A 22,086-nucleotide genomic window follows, 5' to 3' on the forward strand; every position below is an offset into this window, starting at 1 on the left:
ATAACATCTTCTGTCAGAAACTCTCTGCATGTTAATTTTTACGGGATTGGAAATTCAGATACTTAATTTCTTCTTTAACTTAAATAGAAAGGAGATAATATACAGCAGTGCTATCTTGAAAGCTGTTTTGATGTCTTTTATATTTTAAAAAGGTTTTTTCATCTTTTGCTTTTTGAACAGTAGCTAAGTTTTCAGTGTGAAACCTGAGTACATTTAAGTTCAGATATATCTGAAAGGATTAACAACTATATTTTATGAACCATTGGGGCGCCTGGGTGGCTCAGTCAGTTAAATGTCTGCCTTTGGCTCAGGTCATGATCCCATGGTCCTGGGATCGAGCCCCGCTTCAGGCTCCTTGCTCAGCAGGGAGCCTACTTCTCCCTCTCCCTCTGCCTGCCACTCCCCGTGCTTCTGCTCTTTCTCTCTCTCAAATAAGTAAATAAAATCTTAAAAAAAAAAAAAAAACACCAAATATATTAATGAACCATTATCATCTACACCAGCCAGGCTTTATGGCTTTTCAGAATTATCTAAAACATGTATCAGGAGATTTGACAAGGTTTACATTTTAGATGGGTAATAAAATAATTTGACGGTAAGAGAGCTCTTACATCTTGACAGCAAAATACATCAGGAAAAAAAAATGTTACTTAATGAATAGTTTGCCCAAGTTTGATATTACTTTTAGACCTTGGCACAACTTAATTAGCAGATAGTAGCTATCAGAGTTGTAAATAAATGTGTCTTTTATTTTCTCAATAGCAAAAGAAGGGATTTATAGTGTAGTTAGTACCGGAAGGAGGGAAAGGTATGTCCCAAGGGGTTTACCTCATAGTTCCCTTTATTTAGAGTTGATTTTCTTTTAAGAAAGTGCTCACATTTCTGATTTTAACCATTTTTTCTGCATAAATGATAAAGAAGGGAAAAGTTTATGTCACAGTATAAATCAGTAACTGTAGAATAGTAGATATAAAGAAGCATATTTGCTCACTATCGTAGAGGTAATTAAGGAGTGATCAGAGTATACTAATCCAGTGAGTAGAGAATTGATGGAACAGGATTTCAGTGTAATCCTAGAATACCTCTTTACAAAATACTAATCAGTTACAAAGGGGGAAATCCAGTGAATTTAAGGTGGAGAAACTGGGCAGCAAAATTGCCAGGTGATAAGGATTTGTATCAGCAGTTGTGGGACAGATTGACATCCTGAGCTTCCTGATCCGATGCACTAAGAAATGCACATTATCATTTATGTGGGATTCCTGACAAGAATGCTTTACTAAGTCTGATCAGGAGGAACTACACTCAGACCCATGTTGAAGGTCATCTTGCAGAATATAAGACCCGAACTCTTCAAAGCCATCAAGGACATAAATGACGGGGAAAGACCAACGAACTGCAGAGAAGTGACAACTAAATGCAACCTGTATTCCTTGATAGCATTCTGGGAAGTGACCCTGTTAGGAGAGTTACCATTTGAATGAGGCCTTTGGATTGGATTATAGTGTTGTGACAAACCTGCTTTTGGAATTTGGAACTTGCTGCTTATGTTAAGAGGATCTATGTTTTAAGTTATACTCCCTGGAGTGTTTGGGGTAGACAGAACCTCATGTCTGCAACTTGCTGTCAAAAGGTTCAGAAAAAGACAAGTAATAATAGTGCAGAAGCAGTTGGGCGGGCACTCGAAGAAATGTGCTAATACATTAACAGTTGGGAAATCTGGGTGAAGAGTTCTTTTCAGTTTTCAACAATTTTAAAATTATTTCAAAATGATTAAATTTTTGGAAATGGTAAAACATGCGTGTATTTATGAAGGGAAATTCTTGGAATAATTATTTTGGTTAGCATTTTTACAGTGAGAACTGTTAGAGGATATAAAAAATTAAAGGCAGGAAAAACTTAGGGAGAAGAGCATTGTGTTGCGTGCTGTTTGCTACACACTGTGCCATGTATTCCACACAGTCCCAAAATAAGTTCGTGCTTTTTTACTCAGAATTTAGTATAGCTGTTGGACATAATTTAGCAACTGAAACAAATGTATTCAACACTTACTTACTGAATACCTGCTACATATCAGGCAGCATTCTAAGCACTGGGAGAACAGAAAACAAAATAAAATCTTTGCCCTCAAGGAATTGCATTTTAGTGAAGAGAGACAGTGCTGAAATAAATAAAATATGTATACTGCTACATGGTGTTCAGTGCTCTAGAGAAAGGTAAATTAAGGAAAGGAGTCTGGGAACATTGGGGTGGGGATTGTAGTTTTAGGTATGTTAAGTCTATCCAAAGAGGGTGATATTTGAGCAAATACTGATGGAAATGAGGAAGCAAGCCCTGTAGGAAGTAAATACTCAAGGGAAGTAAATTCTGGCAGAGCACACAGCAAGTGCAAATATAGAGGTGGAAGTTTTTGTGATATGGATACAAGGAGGCCTGAGGGGCTGGAACAGAGTGAAGGAGCAGAAAGTAGTACGAGTAAGGTCAGAGAAGTAATAGAAAGTCAAATAGCACAAGCGTTGTAGTTCATTATGAGGACGTTCGTTTTTAATCTGAGTAAGATGGGCAACCATTAGAGAGAGGGACTTGAGAAGGACAGAATATGATTTATATTTTAACAGTCACTGTGGCTATTTAGAGTAGATTATAGGTAGTTGAAGGCAAGAGAGAAGTAAGGGAGACCAGTTGAATCTTACTGCAGCAAGGTGGCTTTTCCAAGGTGGTAACAGGAGAATTAATAGAGTTGATGGGAAAACTGGTAGGGTTATCCATGTCTTTTAAGGATAGGACAAGTAGGATTTGCTGACAGGTTGAATGTAGGGCTTGAGAAATAGAAAGGAACCAGGGACTTAACTCAGCAGTAGGAAAATAATAATGGAGATGGAGATTATAGGACAAAAAGACTTGAAGAGAAAGATCAGAAGTTCCCTTTTAGACATACTAAATTTGAGGTGCCTGTCAGACAACCAGGTGGAGATGTTGACTAAGAAGTTTGAAATGCAAGTTCAAAAGAGAGATCCAGACTTGGGATACAGATTAAGAAGTCATTTAAACTATGAGACTATATGAGATCACTAAAACTATGTGGGAATAGGAGAAAAGAGGGCAGTTGCAAGACAAAGAACCAACACTGGAGGCTGTGATGGTGCACTGGAACCCAAACCTATTCTCAGTGGCCCCAAAAAGTAACAGCTGCTAAAATAAAGGCAAAACCATGAGAGTATAGTATGCTGAAAGCCAAGTGAAGGAAATGGTTTCAGAAAAGAATGGGAGGAGGGGAATGGGGCAGTAAAAATAGATGAGTTTTTTTTAAGAGTTTGCTGTTAAAAAGCAGAAAAATGGGGCAGTGGATGGTAGGAGGAAAGGAGCCAAGAGTTTTGTTTTTAGCTGGGAAAAGTTAAAGCATGTTTATATGTTGATAAGAGTGATCCAGTAAAATGGAAGCCTAGGTGATACAGGAGAGGGAAGAAAATTGCTGAGTAGTGTCCGTAAGTAGGCAAGAAAGGTTGGGTACTGTTGCACAAGTGGAAGGACTGACTTTAGAAGCATGGCCATTTCGGGGCACCTGATGGCTCAGTCATTTAAGCTTATGGCTTGATTTCAGCTCAGGTCATGATCTCAGGGTCCTGGGATCAAGCCCCATGTCAGGCTCCAAGCTTCTTGGGGGAGTTTGCTTGAGATTCTCTACACCCCACCCCATCCCCTGACCCCAGCTCCGTGTGTGCGCTCTCTCACACTCGCTCTCTCCGTCTTTCTCAAATAAATAAAATCTAAAAAAAAAAAAAAGAAAAGAAAAAAGAAACATGGCCATTTAATCCATTGTAATAGGAGGGAACACTAATACAAGTGGTGAGAATTTGTAGAAGGACCCTGATTGTTCCTGCTTTCTCAGTAAAATTATAAGCAAAATCATCAGCTGAGATTGAGAATGGGAGAGGAAGGAGAGCTAGAGATTTGAGAAGAAAATTCGAATAGTCATTTAAGAGAGTAGGGAAATAAAGTACCAGAAAAATGTCATGATAGCCAGTCAACCTTAGGGGCCTACTTGAAGTAAATTGTCATGTGTTTATTTGTCCAGTTATATCTGCAGAGGCAAAAGTTGGGTTTAACCAGGGTTGTTTTATTTTGTTGGGGGAAAGGTTGAGAGGGAAGGGAGTATGTGAGAGAAAGAGGTATCAAGGGTATATGCAACGTGATTATGGTGATTGACCCTGGGATTTCAGCGGGGTAAGGTTACTGGTGAGGTGAGATCAAAGGACAGGGAAAAATTCTAAGAGCACTTATAGGGCCTTAAGGTTTATTGGATTATTGGTACTTGGGCACTAGAGAGAGGTGGAAAGAAGGATCAGCTGGTTGGATATTAAAATCATCCAAGATTTACGACAAAAGTAATGTTAGAGATGGTGATAATGAGCCAGGAACTAAATTCTTCAAGGACTGAGGGAGAATGACCAAGTATTCACTGAGGACAACTTCCACAGTGGGGGAGGAGGTGGGTGGTATTGTGTGATGACATGAGATTGAAAACATAGGAGCAAGGAGAACCATCCCTAGCAGGCCAACTTATGGGCTGAGATTAATTTGTACTTTCCATAACTCATTAGCCCCCTAGTCTAAATTTTGAATCCTTCTTTAAAAGAGTAAGTAAAATAAATAAAAGAGCAAATGTGTTAAAATTTATTTTACAAATATTTAGTTGGTGCTTCCCTGAAGTTTTAGTAATTCAAAAAACTGACTTTAACGAACCTATCACTTTAAGATATTTTTCAGTTTTGTGTTCAGTAGTATAGCTAATTGAATTATATCTCAAAACTTTTAACATGTTAAAAAAAAACTTATCCACGTTTATAACTTAGATATGATTACTTATTTTGTGTTAGCATACATACCAGAGACCATTTTTTGTGTATTTACTGGGAACTTAATAAATTATTTGCTTGATTAAAGACACCAATGTTTAGTTGTCTCTCCTTTCTTCTAGATTACATACCGGTTACGGCACCTTCTTCGAGCAAGGTGTGATGCTTCCCCAGTGACCAACAATACCATCCAGTTTCACTGTGATCCTAGTTTCTGGGCTCAAAATATTATCAATTTAGGTAGGCCCTTATGTCCGTTTTCTCAAAGTGCCATTTGTTTCTAGAACTCTTCATGATTATGATATGTTATTGAAAATGTATTCCCTTCCACCCCCGAAGTGTTTTTATTACCTTGTTTTGAAGACATGGAATTTTTGCCAGTATTTTATTGTTATGTATATATGTGTGACGCATGCATGAGTACAAGTACACATGTAAATAAATGGATATGAACATCCTTTATATTGACTCACAGGGTATCTAGACTTTGGGATTTAGAAGTTCTTTTTTCCGTAGAATCTTGTTTCTATTGTTAACTATAGGTTTATCAGAATGGGGTAATAAAACTTTTGACTCATGACTGCCATTGATACAGGATTTTTGATATTTGGAATGTTTTCTGATAAAATAGTATTTCTCCTATTGGCTTACTTACTTTTTATACCCAGTCATGAAGCACCTAAGGGTTCATTTGCTTGATCTTGCTAGGGGAGACTTCTCATTTTTTTATTCTGCCTTTTATGTAATAACTACATATTTTTAAACTTACAAATTAGAGTGTAACATGCACACAGAAAAGTGCCCCAGTTTTAAGTATTAGAGCCCACTGAATTGTCACAAAGGGAGACTATCATTTTGGCAAGATTAGAAGCTCAAATATCTTTGCAGGCAGTTCAGCAGAAAATTATTCCTTTAGCTTCCCTACAGTATTTGCTAGTAGAAAAAGTCTTCCCTTTTTGCCTCTTCATTTCTCACAGGGAATCTATAGAAGTAGAAATGTAAGAATTCCCTATACATTCTTCATCAACCACCAACGCAGTCCCTTTGATGACAGTTTTTGGTCTCATTGACTGTGTTTCAAAATCATCAAAGATGGTTGCTCTCCTTCCCTAGGCTAGATTCTGGGTAGGAAAGGAAGAAATGGCTGGAAAGGGAGAGAGCCAGTGCTGTCATAATATACCAAGAAAGGAAGCAATAAGCTTACACAAATCTTATCCATACAACAGAAGAACAAAAAGGATGGTGATAAGGTGACCCCTGTGGCTCAGTTTCAAAGTGCATGCAGCAACGTATTTATTGATAGGTAGCAGACATCTGGAATCACACACAGTCTCACCTATATTACTAAAAAGAAGCATCTTAATACAAAGTGTGTTTATAAGTAACTCTTACCCTGTGTGAACCACCACACAGTCAGCTCTACAGAGTACCTATCCACATAATATATCATATACGGAAATATATGTACTTATAAGCATATTGCTTATACTATAAAACCACATGATGTAGACATAGGTAAAATTAAGAATATGTGTGTAACTATAACACATAAGTGGATATAGTTTTAGATAAATCTGTATCAGCAAAAACAAAATAAAAACAGCATCCCTATTTGTGAAGTTTGTGAAAATCCTATAATAAAATTAAACCGTATCCTTTACTGTAAGTCTTCTCAGAGCTATCATGTACAGCTGTGTAAATTGTCATTTACAATGAGATTTGCATTTTAAATATTCTAAGAAGGAGACAAGTTTCCCAAACTTGTTTATCCATGGCTTCTGAGAAATAGAAGAGTGTGAGGGAAAAATATTGATATAGATGAACATTCACTTAATGTCTTGGTGAGTTTGGGTAAGTTGTTCAATCTCTCTGAACCCTTAGATCCCTTATCTATAAAAAGGACTTATGGATATACATAGACTTGATATCATATTGCCTAACATACAATGAGTATTTAATCAATGATAACCATATTTTTTTTTAGGATGTTTATGCTTAGTAAATCAGAAACATTTGAGTCTCTACTGTTGAGGTCAAGCTTTGCCTTGTGCTTTAATCAGACCTATTCAGAGGCACGCTTAAATTCTAAAAGTGTAACTGTAAGCCAGAGTATTGTCTGTCAGAGAACTGATGTATTATGCACTGTTGAAGACATAAGGATTTGAGAGATTACAAATTGCTCATACTAAAGAATCAGAAATATATTGTGGAGTTTTAGAACCAATGTCAGGTTTGCCTGTTTTGTTTTGATAAACGACTGCAGTTAAGACATAGTATGAGGCTCCTTGAGCACACTACAAGGCCTCCCTTTGTCAACTACATGTCTGTTTGTGGCCGGTTTTCTTCAGGTATTTCAACCCAAACAATATATAATGACAGATAGTGCAAAAACAGATAGGAGAGTTCAACTTTTAGGCGAGACATGTTAAAGAGATTTTTAAAAATACTAAAACAGTCACTAATATTTTTGAAAAGTTATTTTTCATAAAAATGTTATTATAGGTCTGTTATTTTTAAATGAATTAATAATAAGTAAAAAATGTTTTTAATGGTTTCTAATATGGTAAAATTTGATAGCTAGAACTTACATAAGCAAAAGCTCTTTGGGGCCTTCTATTTTTAAGAGTGTAAACTGTTTCTGAGACCAAAAAATTTCTTGGCAATTTGGAGTTCAGCAAAAATAGCCTTACAAAATACGGTATTTCACTATCAGAAAAACTTGAGAACTCAACTTTTTCTCTTTGATTAGGTTCTTTAGTAATTGAAGATAAAGAGAGTCAGCCACAAATGCCTAAGCAGAATCCTGTCGTGGAACAGAATTCACAGCCACCAGGTGGTTTATCTTCAAACCAGTTATCCAAGTTTCCAACACAGATCAGCCTAGCTCAGTTACGACTCCAGCATATGCAGCAACAGGTAATGGCTCAGAGGCAACAGGTGCAACGGAGGCCAGCACCTGTGGGTTTACCAAACCCTAGAATGCAGGGGCCCATCCAGCAACCTTCCATCTCTCATCAGGTAAATTTGGAAGCAGGCCTGTCCTAACTTAGATAATTATAGTACAATTGTATTCAGCATCTCTTAAGATAACCAAGACATCTGTCATCTATGATCTGAATATATGAATCTATAAAACTTTATCAAAAGTATCCCTGAGTTAACTCCTAGTTTTTAGTCCTTCACAAAAAGAAATTAATGGTTTATTGAGCTGGTACAACTATTTTCATATACTCTTTGTTGTCTTCAAATTATAACCGAGGATAAATCGTTGCATTCCTAAACAACCCATGCCTATGGCTGATGGTAAAGTTGTGTATCTGTAACTCATCATTCCTGTGTTAGTGCTTCAGAATGATTCGTTCTTCAGTTATCTGGTCTTTGTGGGGAGGCACTGTTGAGGAAAACCACCGCACGTCTTAGAAATTAGGGTAAAACGAAATAGGAAAGGGTTGGGGAGTGGTTCACTAGAAATCTCCCTTCTTCAGACTCTATTTCTGAGCAGGTATTCCATGAACCATTCTTATTTTTACTAGGTATGAAGTACTCCATTTACTTCTAATCTGATTTTTGAAGATAAGTTTATATGTTCTGTTAAGGAGTTTCACCATCCTACTCAAGTTAGATCTGGGCATACTTACTAAAAATTTACTCAGGAATGTAAAGTCTTAGTAATTCATACAAATTGTTATTTATTAATTTATACTCTTCCTATTTCTGAGAAGGATTTGAAGTGGTATACTTCAAATGGATTGACATGAATGAAATGAAACAGGGTTTAATAAGAATCAAAGTGTGCAGAACTAGGCTAAGAATTCTTTTTACTTGAGAACAAGACTTAGAGCAGAATTTTTTTCTCAACCAAAGAAAACAAGAAACAGATATAATATCTATATTATTTGGTAAAAAGGAAACATGCCAGTTAATTAGGGAAGAAACGTTTTACTAGTATTTTTCTAGCACTAAGAGGAATGTATAATGTGGTTCTTTATGAAAAAGTAATTAAATGGCATAATAGTATTTTTTGTAGCAAATTTACAAAATGTGGAATTGGTCTTCATAGGGCTCTTACTTCAACCCTGAATAAAGTTATGGACATGGGTAGATCCTGATTTTGTCAAGTTGCTTCTGTGAAGACCTAAAGCAATTTATTTCAGGCTTATGGTTTTGTAGAATTTGATTAAGAAGGCATGTCAAATCCAGGGGAATATTAATACACCCTATAGATTATTCCTCTAGAACTTTGTTTTAACTCATGTTTTCACAGGAAGTAATTAATAAAGAATTTAAGAGGTCTTTGGTGAGTGTTCCATGGCAAAAGACTTGTACACTTTAGATACCAGGAGCACAACTGACAGAGTTGAAATTTTAAGAAAATTGAGGAATAATTTTGTCATTACCTCTGCAGACTGATATTCTGCAGGTAGACTTCAAAGAGTACCAAAATATTTCTAAAGATAAATTTAAAAAGAAAAGAGAGTTGAGTGCCTAGTACTAAGCATTTGCATGATTAATATTTAAGTGTCTGGGAGATAGAAAAGTGATTTTTATTTAAGTTTATTAATGTGAAAAAGATAAATTCATTATTTGTGTTAATTGCCATTTCACTAAGAAATAAGGAACTGAGGCAGTTAGTAGATTCTATGTGACTTGGTCCCTCTATCATTGTTATTTATAAGCAGTGACAAAGAAAATGATCTCTGAGCCTTTGGTCTACTTATCTCAGAAATTTGCTTTTGATCTTATTTTTCCTCTCTAGGGTTTACTGCTGTATAATCTATATAATACACAGTCTGTATTATGAAACCTATTTTTCCCTCTTAGAAATAAAGTAATTTTCACATCTTTTGGTCATTTCCTCACACAGTATTGTTTTTCTACTACTTTCAGTGACTCCTGAATCTTCTTTCATACTCATTTTTATTTTTATCTCTCATTTTTATGTGTTCTCTGCCAAATACTCATACATTTTTCACTCGTCAATTTGTCCTCCTCCACAAGCTTTTACACTGCTCTGCCTAGCTGTGTACTTAGTTTCCTACCAGTTTATTTACATGTAAGTGTGGGAAGGTGTCTGTCTATAAGGAGGCTGTGTGTGCCTCTGGCTTTGTGGGTATGCTCAAATCATACTCTACATCTGTCCATAGGACACAGTTAAATTTAATTGCTTACATGAGAGTCCCTTATTTCTTCTTCCTCTGAATATTAACCATGTAATCTGCGTGGTTAAAGAGTTGTGTGGTGCAAAGGTAGGATACAGAACTAAGTAATACAAACCTGATAGACTGTGCCTCTGTTTATTCAGCACTATGCAGTCTACTCCAGTGGACAGGTTGCAGTTTGTTAGAGAGCACTGTCACCTGTGTTGTTTTATACATAATTCATAGCAGCGGTTCTCACTCCTGGGTCAGATTTACTGCTGTGGAGATACTCTTGTACATATGTGTACATTAATTTTCCTGAACAGTGGATGGATGTTAGGACATCCACTATCCTTCATGGTTATTATGCACAGCTGGGGACTACTGACCTAGAATACAATCAAAACCTGAAATCATAAAGGTACTTAGAGTGAGGGTGAGGATAATGATGTTTATATGTCAGTTTGCTTAAGTGCTCAATTATTTCTCTGTTCTCTTTTTTCCGTCTGTATCTTCCTTGCAAATTAGTTGATTCCATTTAATTAAAGTAGCACTGGTTTTGCTTTTTCTCTTATGCTCATAACTAGTTCCTAGTCTTATTCTTCAAAGTTGCCTTCCCTGCTAACACAATCAAGTATAACAATTTAGGAGAGGGGAAAAAAAGCCCCTCACGTCTTATCAAACTCTGAGCTCCTTGATGGCAGGGTTGACATCCATTCCGACACCGATTTCTCAGAGTACGTTATTCTAGCATCAAGTGTCACTTCTTGACTTTATCAGTGTATAAATCTCAGTCTGGGTGGGGCTGTGAGTGTGGTAGCAAAGGGCTAATGTAAGTTCCTTTATTCTCTCTTAAAGACCGTTTTGGATGATTTCCACACTTTTTAAAAAGGTATCGCTTAGATAAATTTAGAAGTTTTTCACTATTTCCACTGTAATTCCCCAACTGTTTTCTGTTTGTGTTTCTCTGATACAAAACCCTTCAAATCACAAAACTTCAAAAATCAAAGAGAATTGCTATGGCTTCAGGCTTATGCGTCCATACAGTTATGACATTTCCTCTAATATTTTTCTCTTCTGCACCCACAGAATTTCCCTTGGTCTTGAAACAGTATCTAAATCTATTTTTCATTGGGTCCATAATTGCTGGCCCCTCTCGAGAGTTACTGAGGGTGAACCCAGTGCCAACTAATTTGTAAGAGAGGGGAAAGAGAAGCATTTACCCAGGAAAAGAAAGTAAATTCCACAAATGAGAAAGGAAAAGCAAAAATAGAGGGCAGGCCTCCCTTTTATAGCTGTCTTCCTTCAGAGGACCAAAAGTTAAGGTGCTGTTACTTCAGCCCTACAAATTTCACATTTGTCCCCTTGTGAATATGGAAGTTAATACTCCCCTTTCTGAGAAGTTCTAATCATATACAGTTTAGAGAGCTAAAAATAAGTACTTGCTTTACAATAAGTTGCCAACCATAGAATTGGTTCACCACGAGACTGCGACTGGCATATAGGGTTACCTTTTTTTAGAACATTGGTCTCAATTTCCACGGCTAGCATTTATGCACAAAGAGGGTTTGCCTTCCCAGCCCTTGCCCTATCATGTAACCCACCAATGTTGTCCTTGAAGAGTTTCCATTTGAAATCTATTTTTCTTTAGGGAAATTCATCCTCTTAGCTCTAATGAGTACCTTAATCCGCCCCCAGCTACACCCAGCAGGTGTTTTGGTGATGACATGGCAGAGTAGGTTTGGATTAAAGATCTAGTGCTGCCTTTTACTAGCTGTGTGACCTTTTTCAAGTTCTAAGCTTTCTAATGTTCAGTGTCCTCATTTGTGAAATGAGGGGAAGGTAATAATGAAGTAACACATGTAAAATGCTAATCATAATGCCTGGCATTTGGTTTGACCTCAGTAAGATCTAAAACTCATTAATTTTTAAATGTTATTAATAACAACTGTTTTCCTTATTCGTGCTTTATTGGTTAAGAGTGCAGACCTTGGAGCCAGAGTGCTTGAGTTCAAGTTCCAGCTTCCTCTTTTATTATTTTCATTAATCTGAGGCAGGTTATTTAAATTCTCTATACCTCAGTTTCCTTTTCTGTAAAATGAACAGAATCCCTACCTCATAGTATTATTGTGAAGATTAAATGAATTAACTCATGTAAAGCCCTTAAAGCAGTACCTGGCATGTAACAACCGCTCTGTAAATGCTAGCAATTATTATTCTACCATCACATTATTTTAGGAGATCTGAAGAGGGCAGTTCTTTGCAAAATGTAATCATCGGGGACTTCTAAGGATACCAAACACAAATTTTCCCTACTTCGTAACATGGCCTACGTCCAGTCCTTTTGTAACCTACTTAAAGTTGGAAACCCCTCTCCCAAGGCTCTTTCCTAATAAAACTTATCACATAGTTATACACATTCTGGAAGGCTGCCTCCTTCCCCCATACCCTTGTTGTAGTATTAATAAATTATTCATCTGTGACAGAGGTGGTGTCTTTCTGTGAAAGTTACAGAGTTCTCTATAATTTGTCTTACAAGAGATGATTGTCACTAAATTGGCATAATTTCTTTTTTCCAGCAACCCCCTCCACGTTTGATAAATTTTCAAAATCACAGCCCCAAACCCAATGGACCAGTTCTTCCTCCACATCCTCAACAGCTAAGATATCCACCAAATCAGAACATGCCACGACAAGCAATAAAGCCCAACCCACTACAGATGGCTTTTTTGGCTCAACAAGCTATAAAACAGGTATATATATTTACTTTCTTCAGTTTCTTGTTCTGCTTCTCTATTTTCAAATCACATTAAATTTATAGATAAAGCAATGAAGAGCCAGAGCGAGCATTTTTTTGGGGGGGGGATTTATTTATTTGAGAGAGAGAAAGTGCATGAGTGGTGGGGAGGGGCAGAGGGAGAAGGAGAGAGAATCCTCAAGCAGACTCCCTGATGAGCATGGAGCCCAACACGGGGCTCAATCCAGGACCCTGAAATCATGACAGCCGAAAGCAAGCGGTTGGGTGCTTAACTGACTGAGCCGCCCAGGCACCCCCCTTCTTTTTTTCTTTTTTTAAATAAATGTGAGTTACCAAGTTTATTATACACAGACCTAAAGAGACAAAGCTAAGAGAAAAGGTCTTGATTTGTAATTAACAAGAAAAATCAAGCCACTTATATTGATATTAGAGTGAAGTCCCAGAATAATCAGCAAGTCATAGGTATGAATTTTGGCAATACAGATAGGTATAGCTTCTAGCAGAGTGCATTAAGACAGAAGTATTCTAACAAATACAGATTATATTTCTGCAAAAGAGAACATGAATGAATCTTTAAATTGTTACAAGGAGGGGCACTTGGGTGGCTCAGTCGTTAAGCGTTGCCTTCGTCTCAGGGAGCCCTTCATCGGGCTCCCTGCCTCACGGGAAGCCCGCTTCTCCCTCTCCCACTCCCCCTGCTAGTGTTCCTGCTCTTGCTATCTCTCTCTCTGTCAAATAAATAAATAAAATCTTTAAAAAAAAAAAAAGCTGCAGGGAATGCCCCGCGGCATTCCTATAAAAAAATAAAAATAAATAAAAAATAAATTGTTACAAGGAGACTTCCTAAAAACAAACTGACAATTTTAATATGGGGTACATATATATATATATCTGATTAAGTTTAATATTTAATTATATATTAAATCTGATAAAGTTTAATATATTCTTAATGTCTTTGGGTAAAAATATTTTTTAGATATGACATTACTTTTTAACAAGTAAAAGTTCGGGGCACCTGGGTGGCTCAGTCGTTAAGCGTCTGCCTTCGGCTCAGGTCATGATCCCAGGGTCCTGGGATCAAACCCTGCATCAGGCTCCCTGTTCTACGGGAAGCTTGCCTCTCCCTCTCCCTCTCCCCACTGCTTGTGTTCCCTCTCTCACTGTCTCTCTCTCTGTCAAATAAATAAATAAAATCTTTAAAACAAAACAAAAGTTCTCTCTTTGTCTTCTCCAAGAATTCGTGTCAAATCTTTCTAGCTTAACACTTGTAGTTTGAGTTCAGTTTTCAGTTTTTTTTGCCAAAGCCAAAATAAGGAATATGATGCTATTTTCATAATTCTGTGGCATTCATTTATGAAAATTGTGTTCTAAAAAGTACACACACTGTGTGTGTGTGCGCGCATATCTATATGTGTGGTTATAATTAGTTTGGCTTTGCTGTAATATCACCAAACTAATTCTTAAATAATATTTAATAAAAATACTTTTAAATAAAAAGCATACCTTTCTCTATTTCATCGGTAGAGGGAGGGACAAGGGGCCCAAGCTATAGTTTAACCTTAAATCCTGTTTACTTTCCAAATAATTTTGTGACCTTGTACAAGTTTAATCTTTTAAATGTCATTTGCCCCAACTATACATTGAGTACCTTGCAGAGTTGTGCTGAAACTGAGTGCTAACATACACAGAAACAGCTAGCACATTCTTTGTACACAAATGTGTACTTTACCTCTTCCTCATTTATTATTTTTAATGGGTAGACACACGCTCTAAGACTGTTTTTTAAAATGTTTCCTGATCAAAAATGTAAACATGAATGAATAAATGAGCAAACTAGGAAAATATAGTCAGGAATTGGTTTTCAATTGGTTAATTTAATAAACTATAGCATATTTGCACAGGGAGAATACTTTCAGCTCTTGAGAAAATGCAGTAATCTATATGTGCTTATGTGGGAAAAACCATGTTCTAGAATTTTTGTGGGGTATTATCTCATTTTTCTGGTTGTGTATGTGTTTTATCATATATATATATATGACATGTGATATATATATATATGTATATACATCATATATATATGACCTATGTATGATATGTGTATATACATGATATATATAAATCTGGAAAGATAACACATTATCTGTAACTGTGATTATTCTGTGGGAGGGGAGGAGGATTAGGGTCCAAAGAAAAAGATGGACGGATGGATGGATGGATATGAGGGGTAGGTAGGTGGTGAAGACATTCACAGGTTTCTTTACACAATTTTTTTGGTAAAGAATATAAATTAGATTTTTCAAAATTGGAATGCTTCTGACACTATCACTCTATTTAGGGTAGTCTATATATAAACAGTGTGTTTGGAGATTTTTTTTTTCCCTTGCGTAGTCTTGAGATACCTCTTAGTTGCTTTCCTTTTCACCTATATTTTATTATGAAAAATTTCAAACACAAGTTGAAAGAGTTGTATAGGAGACAAAGTGTTCTATTTGCCTTCTCATTTATTCTTCCATATACCTATCTATTCATCCATCTATCAAGTGTTCTTATTTTTTGATAGGTTTTGAAGGAAATTGTAGAGAGCATCATGGCTCATCTCTATTACTTCTCATTCCTGATATTCTCTTAGTTACTGTAGCTTTTTTAACATAAATGACGAGTTTCCTCAGATGTTTGTTGAGGTTTATTTATCTGTTCGTATATAAGAAGTGAGTTTTAAGAAAGTCCTGAAAGCCTTGGTCTGGAGCTAATGCTTGATGATTAAGATTTCACGGTAGATTTAAGGCTACGAGGCAGATTTATTGGGAGAATTCCTAGTGTTTCCATCTTTAAGTCTTCTTAGGCTGGTCCAGTTCCCAGAGGATCTTCCTGTCCTCTGCCTAAAATGTAGTGCCTGGCTGCTCCTTGAAGCCACATGGGTAAGAGTGGTAGGAGGCCAGTGGCAGCGTGAGGGAAGCTCAGCATTCAGTGTGAGTGTGCTTTCTTCATCTTCATTTTCAGTGCACTACTTTTCTGCCTTCTGCTGAACCTGGTGCCTTTCAGTCAAATGACACTGTTTTACCTGTTTTAGAGAATAAACTTCCAGCCTTCATCTGTGGAGGTGGAGGAAGTCCATATTATCTTGGGGTAACTACAGGTAAAGTAGGAAAGGAACATGAGCTTCAGTGCTGCTTAAACAGACTCGCGACAGATTATCCTGTTTTCAGCCCCAGATTCACCTCCCGTGCTTCTAATGTCGAAGCCCTTAGGGGTTCTGCAGTCTGTGTTGACTGACTTCTCTGTTTTCCCCACTGCCAGCTTAGGTTTCAGCTTTATCAAATTGATAAGTGGTTTGCTGTTTGTCCATCTTCTTTCCGGCTTCCAAAATGGGATTTCTGTCTTCTTTCCTATGTTTTTTGAGTCAAAAGCCTTTTTAAAAAATTCCCCTTAACTGTTAACTTTAGTTTCAGGTGTCTCAGGTAGGGACAGAAGAAAATATAAGTGTTTAGCCCTCCATCTTTACCTCAGAGTTGCTGTCTCTGTGTATATTTCTTTTCCAGTATATATAAGCTTTCCAAGATGGGGTATTTTGGTTTTCTGGTGCATACTAACTGTTTTCTGGTTAAAAAAATCAGTGCTTGGGCGCCTGGGTGGCTCAGTCGGTCAAGCGTCTGCCTTTAGCTCGGGTCCTGATCCCGGGGTCCTGGGATCAAGTCCCGCGTCGGGCTCCCTGCTCCGCGGAGAACCTGCTTCTCCCTGTCCCTCTGCCTGCCTCTCTGCCTACTTGTGCGCGCGCTCTCTCTCTCTCTCTCTCTGTCAAATAGATAAATAAAATCTTTAAAAAAGAAAAATCAGTGCTTTTTATTTTACATTTTTGGATAGGATTAATGAAAATTATATATATCTGTCCATCTCCTTCCTCCCCCCCCCCGCCCCCGCCGCCTTTCAGTTCAAATTATAGTTGAATTCAAATAGCGGAATGTGTCTTCTACTTTGTTTTGTAAGAAAGGAACAGGAACTGGTTGGACGTTTCATGTTTTGGCCTGACAGACACCCTTTCTCCTGTCTTGCTGCTGTAGTGGCAGATCAGCAGTGGGCAGGCTGCCGCATCAACCGCCAACAGCACGTCCTCGACTCCTTCTAGTCCTACCATTACTAGTGCCGCAGCATATGATGCAAAGGCTTTCGGTTCACCGATGATTGATTTGAGCTCACCAGTGGGAGGTTCTTACAATCTTCCTTCTCTCCCAGATGTAAGTATACACAAAATTTATACTAAGAGTGTTTCGAAAATTTTAAGTGAACTTAGATCTGGTAAAAGGCTTGAGTTAGTCGGATTATAGGTTGTGTGTTTGGTTTTAGAAGTTATTTTCATTCTTTAGAAATACAACAGCAGAAAAAATAAAAACGCTAAGCATTTAAACATACTATAGAACATCTTTCATGGCACTGCAGTTAAAGGTGTCTGTCAATGAATGATTACCGTAATGGACTAGGGAAAGCAGGGAAGTAAGGACCTGGGCAGAGGTGCTGGAAAGTTGAGTTGCTGGAATGTGCTATATTAGAATAAGGTTGGCGGGGGAGGCTAGAATTGAAGACATCAGAAGAGGTGGAGACAAGTTTAACAATGAAAATGAAAACATCTCCTCCCAGATCATACTGGCCAGTGCGGAATTACCTCTGATTTAGTTTATATTTAAATTAAATACATGTACTTGCTGTCTTTGTCAGTATGACTTTTTAAAAAATCTTTTCCAAAGGCAGAAAATACAATATCCTATAGTCAGATCTCCAAGTATAAGTTGATACTTACTTTACCCTGTAAGGTTAGATAATTGTGACACAAACATTAAAAACTTGTAAGAAATATCTTGTCGGATTGTAAAATAATTTAATTTTCATTTAACTTGGTTTTTCAAGTTACTGAGATCATCTAATATTTCCTACTGGTTGCATCGTTAACCTTACCAGAGTTACTTAACATTTTGTAAAATAATTGCATATACTTTAAATGGGTAAAGTACATGTATTTTTCATACATAGGTGGTACATAGGAAAACTTCTTTTGTCTCACTCCTACAATTTTATTTCAGCTTTTAGGATTACCTCACAATGTAAATAACTTTTCTTACATTAAGAACCAATAGATCCAGTCACATTCCAGTATGTTTTACACTCTGAAAAGTATTGGCCAAGGTATTGCCAAAAGAATATTAACATAAATGACCCTGTGCACTTACTCCCTCCCCTAAAGAGAACCCACAGACCGTAGAATTGTCCTTCTGCTCTTTTCTCTGCAGTCCTTAGATACAGGTGACCCTTTGTCTCCCAGCCTTGCTCAACTGAAATTCTGTATCTGAGCCATAGAATAAAGAAGCTGATTTGAGTGACCATTTTCTCAATCACCTCAAAGACGGTTCATAATTAACACCATTGTAGATGGAGAGTTGAAAAGTAAATTCATCACACACAATCTGTGCCCTAGGACAGTAGGACTTAAGTCTCTTGTAGAATCCTGATTGAGAAAGGCTGGAACTATATTAAAGAATTAAACTTGAACTTTAATCACAAAGACATTTTGGGGAAATAAATGGTCTATTTAAGCATGGAAAGTATTCGCATCTAAAGAATAAAGTCTTATTCAGTAGAAATTTATCAATATTTTAGCCGAGCAATCAATTAAGAAAGAAGTGTTTCCTTTATACCTGTTATATTAAAGCAAGAATCTAGAAAGGATCCATTCTTCCTACCAAATAGTAGTAATGTACTTAAGTGAGGTTATTGTTCTAGAAATGTGTTATGTGTGGGCCTGCTTGATCTATGTAGTGCATACCATAGCACCAGTTCTCAATGTGAGCCAAAGACATGGGGGTCAGAGGCTCCACAAGGTCCTTCCTTTGTAAGGCCAGATTTTCTTCATCTTCTTCAACCAAAACCACACATCATAGGAGATTGTGTGCCGAAGCAGATATAAGAATCCAGTTGGCTGTTAGTAAGCCAGACACTAAAGAGGTTTGCTAAAATGTGAAACTGCTACTTTTCTCATCAACTTTTTTTTTTTGGCTACCTTTTGTTATTTTTAAATAAGTTAAGTATTTTTTTTGTTTCAATTTTTACGGGTGTGAATGACACATGATACTCCCTTATCCTTGCTCATAACTTCTGAACTAGTATGTCCTCAGCATATTTACTAAGATGGAACATTAAGAAGAATGAAAGCTTTTTTCAAGATTGTTTATGGGGAAAATATGCATCAGAACTTCTCAAATAGGATATTTACATATTTTTTTATTTGACAGTAATTAAACTATTAAAGTTTTCTATTAAATTTAAACTAGCTTTTAACTTGCAAAGTCAGGATGCCGTGAAATAATTTCTTTTCTTGTAAGATTGACTGTTCAAGTACTATTATGCTGGACAATATTGTGAGGAAAGATACTAGTATAGATCATGGCCAGCCAAGACCACCCTCAAACAGAACCGTCCAGTCACCAAATTCATCAGTGCCATCTCCAGGCCTTGCAGGTAAAGTGGGCTTCTTTTGATTTTGTGAGTGTTTTCCCATTTTTTACTCGACTTGTAATGACTCCCCACCCCTTTTTGTTGGATGATTAAAATGAGTCTGAGTTTTTGGCACTATTTAAAATTAGTATACTTTCAAAGTGGGAAGCAAAGGTTAAACCTCTGTACCTTTTCAGTTTCAATAAAACATAGGCATGAGAGCATTCCCAGGAGGAAATTAGCACTATACATTCTCTTTTTGGTAAGTTTGCCTGTGTTGTGGTCCCTTTTTTTGGATATGAGTTTCCTAGGGTCAAAATTTATCAGTGTCAGTCACTTCTTGGTGGTTTTGTTTGGTATTTAATTAATGTTTAAGGATTTCTAACGTACCTGCTCATTTCCTTTGAGAGAGAAGCACTCTAGTACCTACTCCCAGAGATCTTGGCAAAATAGGTGCCTTAGAACAACATAAGGAAGGAGGGGAATTTCTTAAGTCATTCACCAGTCACACAAACGTAATAAAGCAGTTATGCAATTTAAAAGGAGATGGTTATTTAAAACATAAACTTAAAATACAAACAGACTGGAAGAACACTGTTGACAAAATATGGCAGAGAAACTGTTTAATTATAAAACAAGTTTGTACAAGTAAATAAGGAAAGTACTCAGTATTGCCCAAGGACATGAGTAGATAACTCCCTGAAGAGGAAATACAAATAGCCAGTAACTTGGGGAATTCAGTCTCACTCGTGGTTATTAAAAATATCAAAACAAGATATAATTTCTAACTGTTGAAATTAGCAAAGACTTAAATAGAGAAAATACTCATTGATAAGAATTTGATGAGAGAAGTACTCTGATACATGGGTGGCGGGAATATAAGTTGATAAAACATTTCTGGAAACCATTTTTACAATATTACTAAAGCTGACATTTGTCCTTTACTGACTGTGCTAGGCATTGGATGAAGTATCTTAAATGCATTGCCTAGTAGAATATTTGTTTCAGTATCTCCATTAATTGGTCTCTGTGTGGCTTTCTTTCTTGGACTGCTTTTATATCAGTGCCTACCACTTTTTATTGTCTTCTGTAGCTTTCACTGATGCTAGTGTCCTCACTGAGATTTTACCCTGGTTACTCTAATGTGGGACATTTGACAGTGTTTGGAAACATTTTTGATTGTCACACCCTGGGTGGGAAATATAGAGGGATACTACTAACATCTAATAATTAGTAGAGGCCAGGGATGCTGCTAAACATCCTGCAATGCACAGAGAGCCCCACCCCCCCCAAAGAATTATCTGGCCTTAAATGCCAGCAGTACTGAGGTTGAGTACCCCCGCTAGTCTAAAGGAGTTAGACTTTGCTGCGAGTCCAACGACTGCTTATTGTTATATATAATTTCATTGTGTTCCAGTTTCAGTGTAGTATTAAGTGAGCACATTCAGTAGGAAATAAATACATAATTATTAATCCATTTTATGAATGTGAATGATTTCCTCTTCTTCAGGACCTGTTACTATGACTAGTGTTCACCCACCAATACGTTCACCTAGTGCCTCCAGCGTTGGGAGCCGAGGAAGGTAAACTGACTTAACCTTATTCTCTCATATATAAAATCTCTGATTCGATTTCTCTTGACAGTGCTCCAACATGCTCTTGGTAACTCAATGCATTTTGAACAACTTCCTTCATTTTTAACTTTTAAATTAAAATGTGAATAATTATATATTAATTTGATTAATTAATGGATCAAGTAAATAAAGTGCAGTTTTGTCTTTAAAGGTACAGAAATTGGGGTGGGGGGTAATATGTTGAAAATAAGAAAATACATTTGACTTTAGCCTAATAGCAAGGAAAATTTAAATGAAGGTAGGTATCACATACTGTACTATATAGGAATATGTACAAATACAAGCTCAGTGGGGAAAGAAACAATAACTTTATGCTAACTTCAGTGTCCTCTGACTTTTTTAATGGCCAAACATTAATTCTGCCTTAAAATAAATAAACTCATAGTAGTTGAAATTCTATCTTAGCTTACTGCTTTACTCGTCTATTTCTTACACTTGCAGATTTCTCCTAGATAATGAACCTAGTTCTTAACTTGCCTAATCATATGAAAGAAGCATTCTCACAACAAATGTTGGAGAGGTTGTGGAGAAAGGGGAGCGCTCTTATGCTGTTGGTGGGAATGCAAGTTGGTACAACCACTTTGGAAAACAGTGTGGAGGTTCCTTAAAAATTTTAAAATAGAGCTACCCTATGACCCAGCAATTGCACTACTGGGTATTTACCCCAAAGACACAGATGTAGTGAAAAGAAGGGCCATGTGCACCCCAGTGTTCATAGCAGCAATGTCTGCAATAACCAAACTGTGGAAAGAGCTGAGATGCCCTTCAACAGACGAATGCATAAAGAAGATGTGGTCCATATAGACAACGGAATATTACTCGGCCATCAGGAAGGACGAATACCCAACTTTTACATCAACGTGGATGGGACTGGAGATTATGCTAAGTGAAATAAGTCAAGCAGAGAAAGTCAATTATCATACAGTTTCACTTATTTGTGAACATAAGGAATAGCACGGAGGACATTAGGAGAAGGAAGGGAAAAATGAAGGGGGGGAATCGGAGGGAGAGGTGAACCATGAGAGACTATGGACTCTGAGAAACAAACAGGGTTTTGAAGGGGGGGGGATGGGTTAGCCTGGTGATGGGTATTGAGGGCACATACTGCATGGAGCACTGGGTGTTATACGAAAACAATGGATCGTGGATCACCACATCATTAGTTTTTGATGTGGTGATCCACGATCCATTGTTTTCGTATAACACCCAGTGCTCCATGC

The 22,086-nt window shown here is 37.1% G+C and overlaps 1 protein-coding gene across 2 annotated transcripts in view; it reads left to right on the top strand.

Moving 5' to 3' along the window:
* Positions 1-22,086, top strand: part of TRIM24 (tripartite motif containing 24) — a 120,446-nt gene that overhangs the window by 89,444 nt on the left and 8,916 nt on the right. Inside the window, exons 8-13 of one of the 2 annotated variants that reach the window (XM_025854788.2) lie at positions 4,979-5,096; positions 7,606-7,874; positions 12,574-12,747; positions 16,811-16,984; positions 19,121-19,256; positions 20,743-20,815. In XM_025854788.2, coding sequence (XP_025710573.1) covers positions 4,979-5,096; positions 7,606-7,874; positions 12,574-12,747; positions 16,811-16,984; positions 19,121-19,256; positions 20,743-20,815 — 944 coding nt within the window. The remainder of the gene's footprint in view (positions 1-4,978; positions 5,097-7,605; positions 7,875-12,573; positions 12,748-16,810; positions 16,985-19,120; positions 19,257-20,742; positions 20,816-22,086) is intronic. The other variant, XM_073899255.1, reaches the window with a different exon arrangement.

This window comes from Callorhinus ursinus, unplaced genomic scaffold (genome assembly GCF_003265705.2).
Source record: "Callorhinus ursinus isolate GAN/ISIS: 27379988/994484 unplaced genomic scaffold, GSC_fseal_2.0 scaffold12, whole genome shotgun sequence".
Classification (NCBI taxonomy): domain Eukaryota; kingdom Metazoa; phylum Chordata; class Mammalia; order Carnivora; family Otariidae; genus Callorhinus; species Callorhinus ursinus.